Raw genomic sequence first — 18,444 nt, forward strand, 5'->3', positions numbered from 1 at the left:
AATAATTACTGTGGAAAATACATAATTCATATATTTCACAGCACTTGTGAAATGTAAATTAGCTTGGAGAGGCCAGGGAAGTACTGTAGTTATGATTTACCTGAATGTATTTTCTGAATAAAGTGTTTTATTTGTATCTTGCTAATTTTTGATTCTCATCTCTTTGCGAATGCTTGTTTTTCTCCCAGGTTGTAGGAGGCCTAGATATCCACAAAAAGATGGTTGTAGACGTGTGACTCTGCAGGGCACCACCCAACACTTTTGCTTTCTTCTCCATCTCTGAAGATCTGCTCAAGACGTCCAGCAATGCTCTCTGTGTATTTCAATGGAAGTATTTTTCTCTGTGAAGCCACATTTTCCAACATGAGCCTCATGAAGCCAACTAAGTGTTATTGAACTTTTATTCTCTCAATAACTCAGTGTAGCACTTTAAAGTCTGAAGGACAGCAAAGATGGAAAGAGCATATCAGTGTGGTGGAGAAAGGGAAGGGGTTGGCTTTTTAATTTATTTTTCTTCATCTTTTATAACAAGGAAATATCTATCTATATATATGTGTGTGTGTATTTATATATAGATATATATGTAGCTTTCTATATGTAGTAGCTAGGTGGGCTTTAATTTAATATACTTGATTCAGAAACAAAACTAGAGTACAAAGTGCCAAGCAGAATATTAACAGTTCAATATATGGATATACATCCTTACTTTTATTTCACACAGTTTTATATATATAGTAGAAGAATGTAAAATTTCAACTGGGTGTTAGGTCAACTCTCTTCCTGTGACTGTTCAGATGTTTCTATATATTGACTGGCTGACAAAGCATTGCTTCTTATTAATTCACCTTAATTACATTTTTTTGTAACACAGGAGACTAAGTTTATTTATACCTGTTAATATATTACCAGGGACTGTGTCTCTTTGCTAAATAACTTAGTACAGTTCTAATTAATATGAGAATATAGTTTAATGCTACTGCCAAGAACTAGCCTTCATGTGCATATATAATAGTAACTGCAGAATGCTTGTATGGCCACTAGATTTCGTCACCTAGGAAGTGGGAGCAGTTACACTGTCCTGAAGTGAAGGCAAATCTGCTGTTTTGGATTCATTTTGGATACAGCTGCTCAAGGTGTTAGATGCATTCGTGATTTTCTCTTATGCTTAGCTTTACAAAACTAGATCAACGTAACTGTGCAGGATTCCCATCTACTTATTTTATACAGTAATTAGATTATAAAATGTTCTTGCCATTTAAATTCTGTTGTTTCAACCGTTATAGTTTCCCCTCTGCATTTAAAGAATACTACAGGTAGCATAAATAACTGGTAATATTTTATATATATATATATGTATATAGGATTCATACGGGGGAAAATCTTGTTAACCTATGCCATAGAGGAGGAAAACTTCACACTATCTAAATTTATACCTCTTGTGGTTCTCCAGTCCTTTGCCTGGAGAATTTTTTTCTTTTCTAGATTTGTCCATATCATAATTTGTAACAGATGGTAACTTGATATATTTGTGTGATATAAAAGTAGCGAGCCATGTTTTACAACTTTATATCATCCCTTCCCTTTTCTGCAATGGTACTATTGGCTGGAAGAAAAAAACATTTGCTAGATTATTTTTTTTTTAGGACAGTACATCTTTCCTGTATAGTAGTTTTTCTATTTAAAAAAAAAAGTTTTATAATCAGCAGTGGAAAGTGCAGGTTGTCTGAACCTACTTCAGGTGAGCACCTGTCTGCCATAGCTGTTCCTTCAACTGAGTGCTGCACATCATGGGCTCTGTCTGTGAGAGAGAAATCCAGGTGCTTGGTGTCCTTGCATGACATGAAGTTTTGCATGTAGATCAATTTGAAATGTTCCTCTTGTTTACATAATTTGCATAATTTAAAATATAATGTTGCCAAACTTTGGTAAATGTTAATGTTCAAAACAAAAAATCTCCACTACATGTAACTTTTCTTCCTCTGGATCAGTACGTGGCTTATAATCCCAGCCAGTGGTTGTATCTGTTCCAGTGTCAACTGCCATGTGCTCTGCTTCAAGGGGGAACTAGTCTTTTGTGAATTTTTTGTACATAAGTATTTGTTACAAACATTTTAGCAAATGCTTTCCATTTCTCTTACTTGCTTGTGCATATCTTGGCTGGCATTATAGAAATTAGTGCTAATGTTATTTCCTTTGGGGGATTGGAAGGGGAGGGATGAGGTGTTTGGTTTTTTTTTAGTTTGTGTGGGGAAAAATGATTTATGTTGAATGTTTAGTTTTTCCTCTGCATGCTACATCATATGTTGTGGGAACTATAAGAACCTTCATACTATATGAATACAAAATAAAATATTTGAACCTTGGCTGGCGTGTGTCAGTACTTACCTCAACCCTTCCTGTTCAGCATGAAGCAGCTCTACACCCTGCTCTAAAGAAAACTTACTGTTCATAGTTCTTATGTCCTCTTGGATTATAAAGATTGGTTTAAAAACCATACCGGGTGTATATAGGCCCCTCTTGAACACTTGTAGGCTTCATTTCAGTGTTTCAAGAACAATTACCTATTTTTTTTCTTACAGGCACATCTGGTTCTCACTGTTACATGTCCAAATTGGATAGAATACCTTGTTTAAATCCTAGTTTCAGAATGATTGTGGTAAGTTGAAGGTAGTTTAAAAAACAAACAAAAAAACAACTCTAACCTTAATGTAGCTGGAGAACAAAAAGCAGCTTCTTGCTCAAGGAAGGGTGGGAGAGCTGTGCAGGTGGAAGCAATCCTACCTGGAGCAGGTGCACCAGCTGCTGCTGCTCTTTGTGGTGCAGTTTGGGCCCTCTCATGTGCTGCCCTCTCCCTTTCTACTGCTTTTGGTTGGTATTGCTGTGCACCTGCTTTAAGATAAAGAGGAGATTACTGTTGTGTGTCCTTGCCTTGCTCTCCCCTTATCTTTCAAGCTAATTGAGATAAATGGCATAAACAATGAACAGGAACTGGGCAGGTGCACTGTTGTATCTCCAGGTGCTCTAACTGGACACACTCCCCTACATAGCTCAGATGGCTTAAGAGCTGTACATCAAGGTCACTTGGCAAGTTCTCCTAATAATTCAAGGCTTGCTTGAATTAATTTGGTTATAGTTATGATCCCCTACTCCAAAGGGCTGCATTGGAAGCTCAGACATTGAGAGAAATGCTTATCCAATTTGCTAGTGTTTTTGAGCATCTCATTTTGGTTTCTGTTTTCAATCACAAACCTAAACTAAATTTACTTTCAGGAGACCTGGTCACAAGAAAAGGGACATGTTTAAGTCAAACTGGGTCTGGGCCTGGGCTCTGCGATCTCTCCCATTGCTCTGTTCCAAGCATGTGACATATGTTATATTAAGGAAGAGACCCGAGTTGGTTGTGCTCTGGTACACTGACTGGTATTTAACCTGGAGGCTCTTAGCTTCATTGGGCTGTCCTTACAGATCATTTGCAAGAAAATGAAAATCTATATAGGTGCAGATTCTAGCAAGAAGTACAAATATACTATTTACCTCTTTGCCATCTGTTCCATCAGCAGCAGAGGTGTGCTGGGCAGCCTCTGCCATTGAACTTTCATTCCAGTTGACTCCTCCTTTTCCAGGAAGATACTGATCCACAAAGTGTGGCTGTGAACACTTCGCTGTGCTGATTCCTTTAGCCTCAAAACTGTTAACTGAAATGGTTTCTGAAGTCCTGACAGCAGTCTCTCAGTACCTTGATGTTCTGAAAGTCAGTAATGAAGCATGGTTTTGTTTGATGATAAGTTTAGGTAAAATTGGGTACCTGTCTTTCTGATATACACACAATTAATTTAAAACAACTTTTAATGACTGTACACAAGTACTAAATGTGTTCAAATGAGCACATCTGAAGAAAAATAGACTCCACAGACAGTCCTGGTATTCTGGGTTTCCAAATCAAACAGAAGACAGAGTGCTTGTGTAGCTCTAGGCCCCTCAGATGTACAGAAACCATGACTCCCAGCACGTGGTGGTGCAGCCACATGGCAGCTCAGAATCTTTCAGCAGCTCTGCTGGCCACTGCCCGAATATTGCCATAAACCTTTGATGGAGGGCTTCCTGCAGAACAAAACACAAAGTCAGCAAACAAGATAACATATGTTCCAGAAACAGATGTTTTGCTCTAATGCTTATGTCTGTGTTGGAGTGGAGAATAAGCCTGGAGTGAGGAACATGGTCGAGGTTACTGCTGCCTCCTCCAAAGGTGGGTGTGGACACATCGGGGGAAAAAGTAAGACCCCCCCCCAAAAGCAGTTTCTCAGACGGCAACATCTATTTATGTCATAGAGAAGATTAGATAACAGGACTTACCTAAAATTAGATTGCAAATGGCTGTTCGTGCCATTTTAATGTTCTGAAAAGATCCCAATATATGAATTTTCCTGTTAAAAAGTTAAAGTAGCATTAGTTAATGGAAAAAACCCTGTCTGATTATATAGGTAGTAGAGCATCTAAGTTGGAGGTGAGAGATGAACATGGAAATTGAGCTGAGTGTTCTAATTCTTCTTCAACAGTTGTAATTCAAAAAACCCCCAAACACTCAGAAAAGCTACAACATAGAACCTGTGCTCCTCTAACTCCTTTATAAAATAGATTTACAAATTGTCAATTTAACAGTGTAGCAGCTTCAGGAAGAAAACATTGTTCCAGAGTTGGTGGATTCAACATTGATTATTTATAGGAAAGAATGCTGTGTAAAATTGCTCCATTCTCGGGGTCCTGGTGACATTATAATTCTCAAAAGGTCAAATAAGTACTCAGAGTTAGTGTTCATGAAAAATATCACTTAAATCATTTGTCTTACTACTGCTCTACAACAGTTTCAAAATATTCAAGTTGTCTTTGACAGGGATTAGTTTAGGGCCTGCACTCTGCCTAGAAGGAAGGAAGTCAATACTCACGCGTCAGCGAGAACGATTCGTGTCCTGGTTACGTTTTCTATAGTGAATTTTGTTTTTCCACCTTTCCCTGCTATTCTACCTATTGCTCTTGACAGATGATCTCCCTTCAGCGGTTTGACTATTATAAAAAGAGAAGAAAATGCTAAGTTTAACAGCAGTGGCATGCATATGCACAGCTTCCCTTGTTCAGGCTACTGGAAACAAACACATTTTAAGTAATATGAAAGCAACTTTACTATAGGTGAAATATATATATTTACTTATGTGAGTAGAAGTGAAAATCTAGGGAGGAACAAAGCCCAATTCAGTTTAAGAATCTAATGGATGTATTCCCCAAAACACTCCATGTCACCTTTAAGTTTAAAGCAACTTTTACACTGTGACAAGAAAAATCAAATCACTCTAACAAAGTGACATGCTTTTAAGGAGTTTGGGAGGTTTTTTTGGGACATCTTAAAAAAAAGACAACCCTTTCAAGACACCTGTGCCTAAGCGATAATTCTGTGTAACAGTATGAAAGTTTCCCTGATCCCTGAAGATAAGTGACACAAGTGGACCAGGGGAAAACAAAACAAGCCCAAAATGTATGTGCAGATGGTACACACAACTACTCAAATACTGCAGCACAAACAACTTACCATCTGTAACTTCAAATGATTCTAGAAAAAGATCATCTAATCTGATGAGAGCTAGAGCATCCTAAAACATTAAGACATCTGTTATCAGCATGAGCGTTATAGTACCACAAGAGTTGAAAGCTGACATGTTTACTTTATACATATAGACAGATTACATCAACAGTATTTCCCCACTTAACCTATCAAACAGCAGTCAGCTACTTAGATTGACTATTTTTCAATAGCAATATACATTTTTACTTCTGTAGAGAGAACCCTACACATGCTTAAACCCCTCCACGTTCACTCCAGACCCACCGATACTAGTGAAGTCAGCCCAGCTTTCCACCAACCATCAGCCTGTACGATGCTGCAAAAAGTGGGTTTGTTTTCTCCAAGTTGGAGTTCTGAACAAACTAATGGTTATTGACTAGGACTAAAGCAAACTGAACAGCCTCTAATGTGCAGAGCATCTCAGAGCCGGATGACTGCTTCATGCTTGCCTCTCACATACAGCTAAATGTGTCCTCTTTTTCATAATTTTAATTATGTGCAGATTACTTTTTGTCCTGCATTAGCTTAAGAAACTAGACTTATACTCCAGTCACAATTTCAAACAAACTCCTTTCTAGAAACCCACCCAAGGATTTTTATTTCTTTCTTACTGGAATTTGCAGAGAGGCCAAAGACATCATGCAAGCAAATTCAAGCAGTCTCTCAATCGAGCTGTTGGGAAACTCACCTCTACTTGAAACCCAAGGATAAATGCTTTCACAAAATCGGCTGCTTTCGTTAGAGCACTGAGATCCTTTGTCTCTTGACAAGTCTGCAAGACAAGAAGTTATGTTTGCAAATTAAGACCATGCAAGTAGGATCAGAATTTGAAAAATCAAAGAGAAAAAAGCTAACCATAAAAAAAAAAATATCTGCATTTAGGTAACGACCCTATATTATGTTTTACCCAAAGGCCCAAGTGATAAAGTTCGTGCTTTCTTATAATGTTGACCCTCAACCACAAGAATGCACCAACAGTCTGGGTTTGGAGGGGAGGGCAAAGAGAAACTGATGACAATCCCCATCACCAGTGACTGAGGAGAAGAACCGTTTGCATGAAACAAACACACACCAGAAACACCAAAACCTTAAACTAAACTGCAACACAGAACAGTAGAATAAAAGAACAGGATAATGGCAGGAGACAGCTTGAGGAGGGAAAGTTATTCTAATGACAATATCCTAAAGATATTATAGCAGGTGATTAGAAACCCAGCCAGGTTCAATAAAACACATAGAACAAGAGAAAGATGTAACAAGATATTTTTGAACAGGAACAAATTGACCTGACAAATCAGCAACTGTTGAAGATTTATACTTTTTCTTATCCCCTGCCAGCAGAAGCCCAGGATCTGCTGTCGGGATGTTCTTTCAGCTCATATTCTAGAACTGGGCCAAATAATTCCCCTGCCACCAGTGGAAAAGCTTGTGCACACCTGCATTTACAGACCTGAACAGGGACAAGTTAGAAAAGAGCAGTCTTGAAAAGAAAAGAAGAAAAAGAGAGCAATAATTAAGGACGATAATTATGCTAAGGACTGGAAAACAAAGGTATTCTGCAAAGTCATTGACAACTTACAAGCCACGTGAAAGAAATGACAGAAACTCCCTTCAAAGTTTTCCATTGTTTTATGCCAATGATAGATATGGGCAAAATTAAATCAGCTTGATCATGAACAAAACTACCAGCTTTTCAATGAGACACCATTCTGTAACTGTTAAAATCTCAGGGGTTCTGCCTGCAGTTATTCAGTAGAACTGCAAGACTTTCTGCTCTTCTCCACCTTTTCCTTCAAGTTATTTCTAGGAAGTGTAAATAAGGGATAGTTCTGTCACCTTTCTGCTAGTTGCTACCATCAAACTTACGGTAAGATTTTAAGGTTAGAAAATTACTGTATTAACAACATTGATGTATGAGATCTTGGAATAGTGAAAATACAGACACCAGCAGTAACTTGTATGACAAGCTTCGGATATCCACTTAAAAACAGCTAATCTGAATATTCCTGAGAAGGAGTAAGAATGAGAAATGAGCATCTTCAAGATTTAAAATTATACAGAGTGTTTCAATCAGATGAACCCAATTTCAAAGCAGTAGTGCTGTATATCCACACCCTGTGCTATTTCAGTGTAATCCATTAAAGAAAAATCACAAGCTATTACACTCCAGACTCTCATCTTTTGCCACAAACAAAATGTATCAGATGGCACAGTGGCCCCCTCAAAAGCCACTGTTAGCACAAAGCTGTCACAGAAGCAGGAGCCTTAGACAGGTCAAAATGCAGCATTCCAAGAGCAGATCTAACACAGCGATTCCTCCTGAATTCATGAGTACATAATTTTCTCCTAAAAAAAAAAAAAAAAAAGAAACACCCCCACCAGCTTATTCTGGCCCCTTCTAGAAGAAATTAAATTTTACTTGCATTAACTACTTGTTTCTAAGCAATAACTGACAAATTTTATTTTTATTCTCAGTGAGAGTTTTCTGATTAAGTGAAACTATGCACTTTCTGGCACTGCAGTGCATGTACCACTGGGAAAACAAGAAGAGCTCTCCTTACCTTGATTTCAACGTTCCTCGTTTTCAAATTAAACCTGATCTGAAGCTGCAAGTGCTCCACGATAGGCGTGAATATTTTCATCCAGTTCTCCTTCAGCGGGGTGTATCTGTTGGCCGGCACGGGCACCTTCCTCAGCTCGGCTTTTCCAGCCTAGGGGTTAGGAAAGGGCGGTGAGGCAAAGAAAGGGCCGAGGAGGAGAAGGGGCCGGGGGTGAGGAGAAGGGGGGTGAAGAGAAAGGGGGTGAGGAAAACAAAGGGCCGAGGAGGAGATGGGGGGGTGAGGAGAAAGGGGGGTGATGCCCAGAGTCGCTCCCCCGCCAGCCCCGGGTTCCTCCCCGCCCGTACCACAAGCGCCTCAGCGGCCACGGGCGGGAAGGCCGGCCTCTTGCTGGGCCGCGGCTCCGCCGTGTCCATGGCGGCCGTCTCTCCCTCGCCGCCCGCCCGCCGCTTCCGCCGGCTCCGCTTGGACACGACGCTGGTGAAGCCGCCGCCCTCCGGCTCGGTCTCCATGGCGGCCGTTGTGAGAGGGGAGGGGGGGTGGAACAACCGTTACAGGGGCTCGCGCGGCGCGGCGGCTGCGGCGCGTGCCCACGTGCGTCCTCTCACGCCCGCCGGAAGGGACCCAACGGCCGCTTCCGCTCCGCCCCGCTTCACGCCGCCCCGTCCCGGTTCCGCCGGTGTCTGCGGGAGCGGGGATGTCGTCGGCGGGGCTGGAGCGGCCGCAGGTGGTGGCGCACGTCCAGCAGCCGCTGCACTACACGCTGTTCGACTGCAAGTGGGTGCCCCGCAGCGCGCGCCTGCTGTGCCTGGGCAGTGCCGCGCGCGGCACCGGCGTCCTGCAGCTGCACGAGCTGCGCGGCGGGAGGCTCGTGCTGCTCAGCGAGGTGAGCGGGGAGGGGGCACCCGGGGGCTTGTCTGCAGCCAGCGCGGGAAAAAGAGAACAGAAATAGAAGGAAACGAGGAAATCGTGACTGGTTTGCGTGTTGAATTTGCTGATCTCGTAGTTTGCGTCGCTCTGTTTACTCACGGTCGTTGGTTTGTCGCCATGGTCGGTGTTACAGGGGAACCCGGAGGCGCTGGGCTCTGCTTGTGTTTGGTTTTGTGTGGGTTTTTGTTGTTGTTTTGTTTGTTTGTTTTTGTAACTCAAAACTAGCAGAACCGCAGAATGGCTGGGGTTGGAAGGGACCTCTGGAGATGATCCAGTCCAACCCACCTGCTAAAGCAGGTTCACCAGAGCAGATCACACAGGAATGTGTCCAGGTGGGTCTGAATGTCTCCAGAGAAGGAGACTCCACAGCCTCTCTGGCCAGCCTGTTCCAGGGCTCTGGCACCTCAAAGTGAAGAAGTGTCTCCTCATATTCAGATGGAACCTCCTGTCTGTGCCCATTGCCCCTCATCCTGTTATTGGGCACCACTGAAAAGAGTCTGGTCCATCCTCTTAACACCCACCCTTGAGATATTTACAAACAGAGCAGATCGCACAGGAATGTATCCAGACAATGTCTCCCTTGAGGGTTCGCTGGTTTTCAGGGGCATAAAGACCCCCAGGGCCACAAGCAAACAGCTTTTCTAAGTTCAGACAGCCCAGGCTCCCTAGTGCAGCATGTCTGGGGAGAGCTGGGGTTCCTCCTGCCTCAGATCTGCACACACAGCAGCCTCTGAGCATCATTAGTGAGCTGAAGTGCAAGTTTTTGGTGCTTGTTTGAGACCATTAAGCTGGAGTCTCTGCTTTTCTGTGCACAGGGAAATAAACACAAAACGTTGTTTGCCTTTGATAACATTTTGATTGTACTTTTATGCCAAATACCCTATGCACATCTCATTGAAATCTGCCACAGTCTGCGGTTGTGTTGCTCTTTTCCATGTGCTGACACAGAACATATCCTATTTTTTTAAAAGATTGAAAAGGCTAAACCTATAAAATGTGGAACTTTTGGTGCTACATCTCTGCAGCAAAGATACTTGGCTACAGGAGACTTTGGTGGAAACCTCAACATATGGTAAGCACAGATTCTTTTGCAGCTTTTTCATTTGATGTTGTGTGTTGTTTGAACTGATGTATCTGTATGTGGCTGGATTTTGTATAAGTTGCTCTCTTTGCTTCATGTGGTTGGGCCCAGTCATAAACTTTGCTTGGCTACTGGATTGGAACAAGCCTGTTTTGTAAAAACAACATGAATTCTGCACAGTGGTTTAATTTAGTGCTGTTTCACTTGTATCTTCTGTGTGCAGCCACAAAAACCTGTTAAAGTTCTGCTACATCCTCTTCTGAAAAGAGGCTTTTGAATGGATGCATGAATACATATACGAGGTTGTGTTCAACCTAAATTTGATGTCTAGATTAAATGAGTATTTTTAATCTTGAAGTTTCAAATGTTTTTTTCAGGTCCCTGAATGATTTGTGTAATTAATTTGTGTAGGTAAATTGGTTATCAAATAAAGTTACAGGGCAAAAAGTTGTTTTTAATTTTTATTAGTGTCATTATTTTTATAATATTTCCCTTGCCAAGGAACTATTGGTTCTCTTTTCTTGGAATAAGAATAAAATTGATTGAAATTTAAAATGAAATTCTGAAGGATTCTTGAAGGATGAGAATCAATTGGGAAGAACTGTGAAACCCACAGTTGGATGCAACTTTTCATTTGAAGAGCAGTAGTAGGAGCGAGGTGGGGATCAGTGAATAAGGTCATTTTATATACTTGCTGGAAGTAAAGTTAATAGGAGTATTTTGATCTGTAGCGTGATTCATTTTGAGCCCAACATAAAAACTGGTTCTTAAGGGCTTCTGTGGTGAATCCCACAACTGCCTTTGCAAACAGGGAAGTCCAGAACTAAACAAAACCTCAGTCTAAAGCAGTAGCCAAAGAAGAATTTGAACAAAGACTCATGGTTCTTAATGATAATATCCATATTTTGTTCCCACTGTTAATCCAAGTTTATATAATTTGTGCTTGAGTTTCCTCTCATCTTTATACAAATCCTGAGGGTCAAGGAAAATGCCATGTTATCTGTTCTTTTCTTTCTTGCCTAGGAATTTAGAAGCCCCTGAAATACCCGTGTATTCTGTGAAAGGTCATAAGGAAATCATAAACAGTATAGATGGTGTAGGTGGCTTAGGAATTGGGGAAGGTGCACCAGAAATTGTGACTGGCAGTCGCGATGGTGAGTTAGTGAACTCTAAAAGTCTTTTCAGTTATTCTGAGAACGTAGTCTGGAAGCTTTGAGGGCAGGGTGCAGTCTGCCACCTGAACTAGCTGCAAATCTGTTGCAATTAGTTTTTCGTGTGCTGTCTTTTTAATCTTGCTTGGGACTAATTTTCTCTAGTTCTTTTAGAAGCAAAATATACTGTTGTCACTGAGCATGGGACAGAAGGAATATAAAGTGGAATAAATGCAAACTATAAGCTCAAGAAAATATATCCTTAACAAACACTTTTGCTTGGTTTCTGTTTTATTTTTTTCCACCTGCTAAACGCAGTCGGGCTTTTTGGAATTAAAAGAGATGCTCCTGTGTTTTGAATGATGAGGCTGAAAAGCAAAGGCTTTCCCTGGGAAGATGAACCAAATGTGACAGTGAATCCATAACGCTAAATGTTTGTTGTTCTTTCACAGGAACAGTGAAGGTGTGGGACCCCAGGCAGAAAGATACTCCTGTTGCTAATATGGAACCTGTACAGGGGGAGAGCAAAAGAGACTGCTGGACAGTAGCATTTGGTAATCTATCCCATTATACCCCTCCCCTCCTCTAATATGACTGTGCTGTGACAATTAGAAAAGTATTTCAGGATGTTATCAAATAGTTTATTTTGTATGGACCAATCAGTAGCAGGTTTTGCTTTTCAACATTGTCAAATGGTGTAGTTGGGTTTTGGACTCATTCTCTTATGAACTTTGGTCAGTCATTTCACAGATAAGCTGTGTAAGCTTTATTTCTGTGCCTAGAAATGTAAAAACAGTTGTCCTGCATTGTCCTGAAGGTGTGTAAATGTTCATAGAATCACAGGATCACTTTGGTTAGAAGAGACGCCCAAGATCATTGATTCCAATCATAACCTAACTCTAGCACTAACATATGTCCCTAAGAACCTCATCTATACACCTTTTAAACACCTCCAGGGATGGTGACTCCACCACTTCCCTGGACAGCCTGTTCCAGTGCCTGACAACCCTTTCCATGAAGAAATTTTTCCTGATATCCAATCTGAACCTCCCCTGGCACGACTTGGGGCCATTTCCTCTTGTCCTATCACTTGCTACTGGGCAGAAGAGACCAACACTTGTGTTACTGCGCACAGGGAACAAGTTGCTGTTGTACTGTAGTTCCAGCTATCAAGTATTAAGGAACTAATTTAAGAGAAGATCCTTGAAGCTAAGAGCAGATAAAAGACACAGAGATGCTTGATGTGTGCTTTGCTGTTTTCCCTTTGGTGAGAACAAGCTGTCTTTTACACAGGCTGGTATTTCTGAATTAGCTCCATTTTTGCCTTGAGTTAGGGAGTGAGTTTTACAAACTGCTAATTAGTGCAGCATTTATCATAACAAAATTAATAGTAAGGAGATGTCATTTCCTAGCAAGAAGGTGCAACTATAATGCTCATTGCTATTGATATCTTTGTCTTTTGCTTTGACGAAGGGATTTAAAAAGCAGCCTCATATTATCTTCAATTTTCTTTTGAGTTACTGAAGCTTGAGCCAAGGCCAGGTTCACCTTCAATGACATGCTCTGGGTAACTTCTTTCCGACACTGATGTGCTTCCCTGATCCTGTCAGCGGAGAGATTTGGAGGCAGGCTTCTGCACCTCTCTAGTGATGGCCACGGCAACACACCGGGCCTCCCTCTGGGTCTTTGTCTGCAGAAGAGTCTTCTTGTCTCACTGACATTTCATGCTGGAGAGCCTGAACTGCTGAACCATTTTCTGCTGTGGTGCAGTGTGGGGAGTGTGGTTTACAGCAGATGATGATTTAAGAGGAGGAATGTATTTGTATAGATGTGCAAGAACAGTGCACAATACTCTGTGTGGTTTAGGCTGTTCTTGGCAGGGGGAATAAGAATTTTGTTCATATTTTTAAAAGAAACACACTTCCAATTTTAAAGCTATATTTTCTATACTTTTCAGATTTGAAAACCAGACTGTTCCTTAAATCTTAATATCCCAACAGTAGTATTTTTCTGGAATAAATGCAAGTTCAAATCACAGGCTTAGGAGGTCTGAAACTTAATGACCTAAAGAGGGTTTCTGTATTCTGATTAATTCTTTCTCTGTGTGCAGGCAATGCTTACAATCAAGAGGAACGTGTTGTATGTGCTGGATATGACAATGGGGACATTAAATTGTTTGATTTAAAAACCATGTCACTACGATGGGAGACCAACATTAAGAATGGGGTAAGGAAACCATAAAAGTAGTTTTGATTCCAGTTTCTAGGCAGGGTGGAAAAATTAAAAGGACTCTGTCTACCTGAAATTTACCCAGAAGACACTTCTACTGAGATTGTACCAAGGACTCATTTTCTTTTAGTTCAGCAAATAGTACACCCCTCAAGTCCTGGGTCTGGATAGCATGGGATACTTTATCGTGAAACCCTTTCAGTGGGTTCATGTTTTCAGATGATTTTGTTGTTTCCAAATTGGTAATGTTGCCATTGTAAAAATAACTCATGATAGATATGTATTTACAAATCACAAAACCCGATATTTTTTTTAGCAGTGGCTAAATTTCAAGGCTGAATGTATTTTTTCTATATTTCCAGGTTTGCAGTGTGGAGTTTGACAGAAAAGATGTAAATATGAACAAGCTAGTGGCCACATCACTTGAGGGAAAATTTCACGTTTTCGATATGAGAACTCAGCATCCAACCAAAGGTTTTGCTTCTGTTTCAGAGAAGGTATGGGGAGACGGAATGTTTCTTAGAGCTGAACTATTTGAATATAAGCTGCACAGTTAAAAGCATTACAGGTCCCAAACTGTTGTCTTTGGTAGATAACAGCTGCCCAGGTTACTGGGGCACAAGCTGTGTGGTGTGGCTGGTGTGGCCCCAGGTGCAAGTGGTGAAAGGGCCCCTGCGCATCCCCCTGCCAGCACCCAAATGGGTTTCCTCCCTTATATAACCTGATATTTGGGCTTCTCTGATATTTGCGTCCTGTTGCACCTCTGTGCACTCAGCTGTGCCCCGAGTCTGGGAGTCGTGTTTATTGGAGCCCATATTAAATTGTGATGAGCATGCAGATTCGAATCTTAAATATATCCCAAACCTAAGTGAGCCCTCTGCAAACGCTTTTCATCCTGCAGCCACCAGACCTCATGTGAGTCAGAGAAGTCATTATTTTTCTTCAGAACCAAGCATTTTTGGATTGTGTTACTGGCAATGAAAGGATACATAGGAGAGACGTAGTTGCCTGGAGGCTGTTAAATATGGAGAACTCTTATAACCTTATTTTCTTCCATCTGTGACCACTGCATTGGTTAGTCTAAGTTATTTATAAATAAGTATTTTTTAATGTTTATATTTAAAGTGAACAAAATCTGATGATAATTAGAGAAGAGGAACTTTTGTGAAGTTCTCCAGGACTGCTTAAATCAGAAAAAGCTTAGTTACAACTTAATATCTGTAAATTACTATTCTCCCTACCACCATTCAAAGCAGATAAGATGTTGGAAGTACACGAAAGTATTACTGAATTAGTGTTTGTAATGATCAACATGTGAAAATGGAATTTCCTGTCTTTCAGTCACTGCATTTAAGCTTTTCCTTTTGGACATTTCCAGAGAGATACACATTCAGTCAGAGTATGCGTGTTGGGATTTTTACCCTAAGTGATTTCTGTTGCACTGTGATCTTGCTGTTCCCTGGCTGAGATCTAAATCTGAGTGTTCGATTGTTTGTTGTGTTTGCACAGTGTTTGTAGGGTATTCCCTTCCAGTAATGATTTTAAGAGATGACAGGCAGTGAAATTAACCTTGTGGTGACTGTGACAAAAAGCCTGAGAATCCTGTAGTTTTAAGATTCTGCGTTGTTTCTTGTGAAGCTCATCCATAACTGAGCCCTGTATGATGCCGATTTTTTATTTTTCATTAGGCACAAAAATCTACCATATGGCAGGTTCGGCACCTACCACAAAACAGAGATATATTTATGACGAGTGGAGGAGCTGGAAGCCTTCATCTCTGGAAATAGTAAGTGATCACTTTCCAGCCTGCAACAGGGGCAATGAGAAACCCACCATTTATTGTTTTAAGAAAGAATCTTCTTGAAAAGAAGGTCCTGCTTCCAACCTCAGAATATTTAGTTAAAATTATTGCTTACAAATGCAGTAGAAAGGGTGTCAGTACTTGATCTGGAATCCAGTATTAATCCCTAAGAGAATGGGACAACAGCACAGGTGAATTTTGCCGGTGTCACTTTTCTTAACATAATAAAGATTTAATTATATCCCCAGTTAACAAGGTGATAAATGGAAGAAAATGGATTGTTTTAAAGTTCTCGCATGGTAGCAGTTATGTCCAAGAACAATATTGAAAGCCTGGACTTTTAATGATTCTTAAATGTACATCTTCTTACATTACATGGCAAAATAACCATCCAAAATGCAGTGAAGTAGGCATTAAGTTTTGGAAGGATAGCTGAGGTGAAATTTTCTTGCATGTGGCAAAAGCCAGACAGTTAAAAAATGAAGGGCTGCAGGAGAGAGGCCTCAGGATTCAAAACTTCCTGCCTCACTTTTTCTTTCGTGAAATATTTACTCAGTATGCTGTGTGGATCTAACTGGATATGATTATTAATTAAGACATTTACTTGGCTTATCTTGAGAACAGAGGAAACCCTTCTCTGTGTTCCTTAAAAAATGAAAATAATAATGTGTTTTTATCAGTAAATTCTAAGCGCATGTTTTACTTTTCTTCACCTCTTGCCAGTGAGTACCCAGCTCAGCGCTCGAAGAAGGATTCTGAAGGAGCTGAGATGGGGGTGGCAGGTTCTGTCAGCCTCTTGCAGAACGTGACTCTCTCAACGCAGCCGATTTCCAGCCTGGACTGGAGCCCTGACAAAAAGGGACTGTGTGTGTGTGGTGCCTTTGACCAAACTGTGAGGGTGCTGATAGTTACCAAGCTCAACAAAGTTTGAGAGGAAAAGTAGAATTTCTGATGAGAAACCAGCATATAGTTTGCAGTCTGTAAAGATGGGAAGGAGATCCTTCCTGGTTCGAATTTAATTCTGCCCTTATTAAAACTGGATTAAAGAAATAGAAACTAGATCTTTCTATTGAAAGTTCAGATATGTGCAGTTAGAGTTGTTTGACTGTGTTGCAATGACTTGAAGTTGTCTGGGCATAAAACTTTTACCTTCTAGAAATGTGAATTTACCTTTAAAATAACTTGTGCCTTTGTGTTAACGCAACATCTAATTTTATAAGTCACTTTAAATTGTTTGTGTTCAGTTTAATCATAGTACAAGTCTGCTCACACTTGTTAAATAGTTTGGCTTTTTTATATATAGTATTGTCCATAAACATTCATGCAATGGAAACTACTATATGCTCCCTCACAGAAACTTCTTGTGTTATTGTATATATTAATTAGAATGTTTGTTAAAGTGACTTAGGATTCTTTTATACACTCTAGAAATTGAGTGCTGAAATATCCAGGCTTAATGGAATAAGCCTTTTATCGAAGATCATACTGAAATTCAACTATTGAGCAAAATGCACTGTATTATTTTAGTTTGGTTTCGTAACAAGTTTTTATGTTCTGTTGTTTTTATATCTGTTTGCAACTTGATATTCTACAAATAAAATTATATGGAGCGTTGTCTTAGTACAAGCAAAGTACATTATTCAAACATCCAGACTTAGAGAAGCTATGTACCTGTATAGGTTTACAAGAACAGTACTTAGATACTTAACTCATTTAGTAGCAAGAGTCACTAAAATTTACCTCCATTGTGAAAAACTTCATAAGGTAGCCAAAGTACTGTCTCTTTTTTTTCAACACATTCAGTATCACTTCAAAGCCTGATGTGACAGAGTAGCTTTATTACTGTAGTTTCACCTGAACTCCTCTTTGTATTAATAATTTCCTTTGTCTCCAGTGTGTTTCTTTGCTGATTTTAGCAGTGTGTGCTGCTGCCAGTTTTTGTAGCAGGCACATCCAGTTACTGTCCTCTCAGTGCATGTATGGTGGGGGCTTTCTTAATTTCAGTAAGGTCTAGTGGTTTCATTTGTCACTTCTTTGTCTGGTATTAGCTTTTGGCTGACTTGTATGTGCATACACAAGTTTCATGTGGAGTGTTTAACTCTTTCTGAAACCAGATTGTGATGGGAAAATGTCAGCTTTGTCCAGGTTAACAACAAAAAAGCCCCTGTGTGGCCCTTTGCACGGAAGCTCTGTTTTTTCAGACATCAGAATGAGGATTTAGTATCTGAGAGATCCAGGTGAGTCACCTGTATAGCAAGCCTGACCTCCCAGGGGCTGCTCCTGAAAAGTAGGAAGAATGGTGCTAGGGCCTTATGTCTGTACTGGTCCTGCCACCAACTGGTGTCCCAGCAAGATGCAGGAGGAAGAGGAAACAGGCAGATGTTGAAGGGTGAGGTAGGGAGAGCAGTAAATGGGGGAAGCAGTGTGGAAGCCAGAGACTACTGAGGGTAGAAAGGGAAACTGGGCTGAAAGGAGAGGTGAGGAGCCGTAGCAGAAAGGCAACGGTGAGGAGGTTGCAGACCTGGCACTATGGGATGTCCTCAGGGTCAGTCTTTTTCTCTATGATTCCAGCTAAATACAAGTAAGACAGAATTGTCCTTATTAACTCCTGGCTATCTTAATTGATTAAACCAGCTGAGGAAAAAGAGAACAGGCAACTGTTGATAGATGCGGCACACAGGCTGTTAACCTTCTGTAATGGAGGTTTTGCAACATTAATGTTTTTGTAGCAGAGAGGGGCCAGCAGGAGAATTGCAACAGATACAAACCAAACGTGTCTGTGGAAGTCCATGGTTTTAGTAGGCCACTCATACTCAGCTCTAGGCTGCCTTCAAATTTAGTCTCCTGTATCTCAGGTTTAGCAAAGGGCCAGCAGAGCCAAAAGCACAGTAACTGATGGTAACAACCTGGGAGGTACCTGATGCTGTAACAAAATCTTCCAGAGAAGTAGCCCTTGAGTTTGACCAGTGGGAATCCATCCCTTTTAATCCCATCTGCTTGTATGCATCGCATAATGCTGAGAGCATATTCTGAAATGATTTTAAATGTTGACCCTCTTAGGGCGCATCCCAGCAGGAGGG

At 40.7% G+C, this 18,444-nt stretch overlaps 3 protein-coding genes across 4 annotated transcripts in view; 2 read left to right on the top strand and 1 right to left on the bottom strand.

Annotated features, from left to right (window-relative positions):
- Positions 1-2,363, top strand: part of PPP3R1 (protein phosphatase 3 regulatory subunit B, alpha) — a 39,711-nt gene extending 37,348 nt beyond the window's left edge. The window contains exon 6 of the mRNA XM_065834455.2: positions 189-2,363. Within this exon, the coding sequence (XP_065690527.1) occupies positions 189-236 (48 nt within the window). The 3' untranslated portion in view covers positions 237-2,363. The remainder of the gene's footprint in view (positions 1-188) is intronic.
- A 1,465-nt stretch (positions 2,364-3,828) lies between these two features.
- On the bottom strand, positions 3,829-8,786 carry PNO1 (partner of NOB1 homolog). The gene is made up of 7 exons (XM_065834454.2): positions 8,520-8,786; positions 8,176-8,325; positions 6,303-6,386; positions 5,582-5,642; positions 4,944-5,061; positions 4,354-4,424; positions 3,829-4,101 (listed from the first exon to the last, which is right to left on the bottom strand). The coding sequence occupies exons 1-7, from the start codon at positions 8,682-8,684 to the stop codon at positions 4,034-4,036; spliced, it is 717 nt and encodes a 238-aa protein (XP_065690526.1). The 5' UTR covers positions 8,685-8,786; the 3' UTR covers positions 3,829-4,033.
- A 22-nt stretch (positions 8,787-8,808) lies between these two features.
- On the top strand, positions 8,809-16,978 carry DNAAF10 (dynein axonemal assembly factor 10). Of its 2 annotated transcripts, none has more exons than XM_065834441.2 (8): positions 8,809-9,058; positions 10,074-10,174; positions 11,207-11,337; positions 11,787-11,888; positions 13,445-13,560; positions 13,926-14,060; positions 15,252-15,349; positions 16,088-16,978. In XM_065834441.2, the coding sequence occupies exons 1-8, from the start codon at positions 8,870-8,872 to the stop codon at positions 16,293-16,295; spliced, it is 1,080 nt and encodes a 359-aa protein (XP_065690513.1). In that variant the 5' UTR covers positions 8,809-8,869; the 3' UTR covers positions 16,296-16,978. The 2 variants fall into 2 exon arrangements, with proteins under 2 accessions (XP_065690513.1, XP_065690515.1); XM_065834443.2 differs by lacking the exon at positions 8,809-9,058 and adding an exon at positions 9,079-9,434.
- The last annotated feature ends 1,466 nt before the right edge of the window (positions 16,979-18,444 follow it).

This window comes from Patagioenas fasciata, chromosome 3, assembly GCF_037038585.1.
Source record: "Patagioenas fasciata isolate bPatFas1 chromosome 3, bPatFas1.hap1, whole genome shotgun sequence".
Classification (NCBI taxonomy): domain Eukaryota; kingdom Metazoa; phylum Chordata; class Aves; order Columbiformes; family Columbidae; genus Patagioenas; species Patagioenas fasciata.